We start from the raw sequence: 3,863 nt of genomic DNA on the forward strand, positions 1-3,863 counted from the left end.
TCCAGGGCGGATTGTATTTCGTCGTCTGAGAGACCATTATGTGCCATGTCTGACCTGGGTCACTGCTAACAGGTGAGTGACCGAGACAAGGGCGAGCGCAGGTCACGCGGGGTCTGGGACGCTGCCCGCCTGGGGGCAGGTAGGGGAGGCTTGGGTACGTGGGCGAATCGAAAATCTCGCGCGAATTTTGAAAATTGTGGAAATTATGAACCTTGCAATTGCAGGACGTTGAAGTACGTCAACGGGATTGGCAGTGACATAACGTGAGGACGTGGAAGTACGTCGACAGGACGCCGTGGGTTAAACCTTCAGATTTTATTTTTGTTAACTTTTAGAAAAAAATCAGATAAGTAAAAAATTATGATTTTTTTTGCAAAAAAATCAATGATTTAATCACATGATTCAATCAGTTTGATAATCAATGCCAACCCTAATACACACATATATATATATATATATATATATATATATATATATATATATATATATATATATATTTGTATCTCTTTTTACCTATCTGTATATATACATATACCGTATGTATTATGTGTATGTGGATAGATAGATAAATATATATATATATATATATATATATATATATATATATATATATATATATATATATACTCGTCCCCTATCCACAGACAGGAGTAGTCCAGGAGGCGAAACGAATAGCCTTTTGCCAGAGCAGACTATTGTGGTTGCCCGTACATCCAAAATGAGCACCCAGGGAGGAACAGACAAACTGTGTGAGGACCAGCGATTTGAAGTGGATGTCATAGGTGGACACAGGTACGTGGCGACGTATGAGAGAGAGACGAGCCATTTGGAGAATGATTCCGAATTGTCTTCAGAATATTCATCATCAGAGTTGTCAGAGAGTTCATCTGAGGAGAGTCAAGATGAAGAAAATTCAGCTGGTGAACCACTGCCTAGAAATTATACAGAATCTGAGAGAAATGACAGCAAGCAGGTAGTGATGAAACTGAAGGAAGAGTACAGGTCCATGCTGGTGAAGGGAGAGAAGACCATAGACGATCTCCCACCAGTAGAGGATTTGCACATCTCTGTACCCAAGGAGAAGGCAGAGCGTATTGGCACTATTTACAGCATTGTGGAGGAGCAGGTGGTGGTAGAGGGCCATCCTGACGTCCCGCCAGTCGACCTTGACACAGTGCTGTTCCTAGAGTGTGGTGGTCGAGCGTTGGGCCGAGTCTTCGATGTTTTTGGCCCTGTGCAGCAGCCGAACTATGTGGTGCGCTTTACCTCATCAGACCACGTGCAGGTGGCGGGGATCAAATGTGGTGATGCAGTTTATTATGCCCCTACCACTGACCATACCAACTTCGTCATCCTCAAGGAGCTTTTGAAGCAACATGGAAGTGATGCTAGCAACAAGTGGGGCCGTGAGGTGGCACAGCACGAGATGGTAGACTTCTCCGATGATGATGAGGAGGCCAGGGCACGTGAAGAGTCCAAGCCCTCCGAGTATTCTTCATCAACCGACGAATTTCAGCCCTTGAGAAAACGTAGCCGAGGACCAGATCATCATGAGGAGCACCACAACACCTTTCGAGGGCCGAAGAACACTGGCAAAGGGGTTTGGCAGGGCCTGAGACCCAGGTTTGCCGTCCATGGTCATTCCTCACACTCAAAAATGGATCCTTGTATGCCACCTCCACACTCCCACTTTCCTCCATTTTCTCCTCTCCCTTCTCCACATCCTTGCTCCTTCCTTCCTCCACCACCTGGCCCTCTCCCTGCTTCACCACCTAATTGCACTACATTGCCCCCTCCACGTTCATTTCCTCCTCCTCCTCCTCCAGGTTATCCTCCATGTGCTTCTGCTCCCTCATCATTCTCTGCTCCTCCTGTCCCTCCTGCTCCTCCTTCTCCCTCTCCTTCTCTGTTCACTCGTCCTCTCTGCCACAGCCCCCGACATCCTCCTCACACTGTTTGGTCCCAGCGTCAGTCAGCATTACAGTTTGGTGGTCTTCCCCGGTTCCCATATTTCAGACACGATTTCCCTGATCCATCCTACCCTCCCCCACCACCACCACCCATGCAGAATCCCCCAGCTGATCTATGTAGTCCCCCTGATGGACCTCCTGGAGTGGATTCGATGGATGGTCCACGATTTTTTGCACCCCCGTCTGATCCTAATCACACACATGGTCCATTTAATCCTCATGATGGGCTTTCCGGGGCAGATTCAGTGGATAGTTCACAATTTTTCTCTGGTCTACAAAATCCTCCGCCACCTTTGCCTGTCAATCCAGGTACAGATTGGCAAAATATGACCATCCCTCCTCCGCCTTCCCCTCAGCAGGGTCCACCTCCAAGTTTTTCCCCAGAGCATTTTCTTCCTCCTCCCTATGCGCCTCATCAAAATATGCCTTCCTCACATATTGTTCCTCCAAATGTACCTCCTCCAAATGCTGTCCCCCCACAACCATTGGTATTTGACCCAGCCAGGCACCCCCTCCACCCCCTCCTCAGTAACCCGTTGACCACTAGGATATCTCTCAACTAAACGGAATTGTATAATGTTAAGGTAAGGTAAAATGGGAGCAGACACCATGGGATGCTTGGCCTTGGTGCTCATCTCCCTAACTTAAACCTTTTGAGCCTTTGGCTGGATTTCACGTCCTATCCTGGACTGCAAGGTCACTGCTTCATTCAGGTTACCACAGTAACCTCCCCAGGATGTTATCCTAAGTAGCCTACCTAGTTTACCTACCAACCCATGGAGGGATGATGAACACCTTAATTGAGTGATGCCAGCTGCTTGCACTGGGATTTAAACCCTCGACCCCACATGCTGACAACTTAAGTCAGTGAAACAGACTGTACAGGAAGATGGAGTGCTCCATGGTGGACCTGCCTGACCAGTGCTATATGGAAAACAGACTAAAACCAAGAGTGACAGTGATGATGAAAAGGGTGGTGCTCCAGTCACAGAGAAAGTGTTGCTCTAGGTAGTTTTAGAAGTTAAATGAAAGACAGTTACACTGTGTGTGTATTGGAGTTTGGTTTTGCAGGAAGTGGATTTCCACTTTTTTCTCTGTTCCCTTTAACTTTTTATTTTATCATCTCCAAAAGTACTGCAAGGATTTCGTCAGTACAGTATTGAATGATAACTTGTGTGAATTTCTACCTCGGGTCATTTCTGGCTGATGATGAATAAAATGTGTCTGTAGTCACAATTAAAAAACAAAGTACCATTGTAAAGATATGAGTAACTGTGTGAGGTGCCATGAATTAAAGATTGTGATTGTACTGAATAGGCTGTGAAAACTTTCCCGATGTATTGTATTATGTAGAGTGATGTAGCTAGTGTACATTGTGGAGTGGCTAATGAAATACCTTGTTTGTTATTCATGGTTTTAGTACATTACATCTTAATAATGCTGTGTATCTTGTGCTGAGGATTAGTAAACACATTGCAGTTACATCATTTACTCTATATAGTATAACATATACAACGTTTGTTTCTTGCGGGAGTTTGTGACTTAATGCATCGAGCATAACTTTGTATACTTTTGTAAAGCGTTTACAGTGTGTCTTGTCTGTTTTTTTTTATAAAAAGCATTTGTGCTCAGTAACATGACGTTTTAATTATACCACAGATAAGTTATCCTTTCACACCAGCTAGCTACCTAGTTTGTAAATACATCACATGTATGATCTTAAAGTGACTTATTATTATATTCATGTAATATTCATCTAAGTGAATTATTATGGATTACATTATTTTAACTAATGGCGTAGAAATCTTTATAGCTATAAATTAACGAACTTGACATCTTTGTTAACATATGAACATGGATCGGGGCGCCCATCATCCACTCATTCAGTGTAGA

At 44.3% G+C, this 3,863-nt stretch overlaps 1 protein-coding gene across 1 annotated transcript; it reads left to right on the top strand.

The window, feature by feature from the left end:
- The first annotated feature begins 718 nt into the window (after nt 1–718).
- LOC145411629 (uncharacterized) lies at nt 719–3,655 on the top strand. The gene is made up of 2 exons (XM_080281637.1): nt 719–1,667; nt 3,630–3,655. Exons 1-2 carry the CDS (start codon nt 719–721, stop codon nt 3,653–3,655), a joined length of 975 nt encoding a protein of 324 aa, XP_080137763.1.
- The last annotated feature ends 208 nt before the right edge of the window (nt 3,656–3,863 follow it).

Source organism: Coenobita brevimanus, chromosome 90, assembly GCF_032717465.1.
Source record: "Coenobita brevimanus isolate Jiangsu-jjx chromosome 90, ASM3271746v2, whole genome shotgun sequence".
Lineage (NCBI taxonomy): Eukaryota > Metazoa > Arthropoda > Malacostraca > Decapoda > Coenobitidae > Coenobita > Coenobita brevimanus.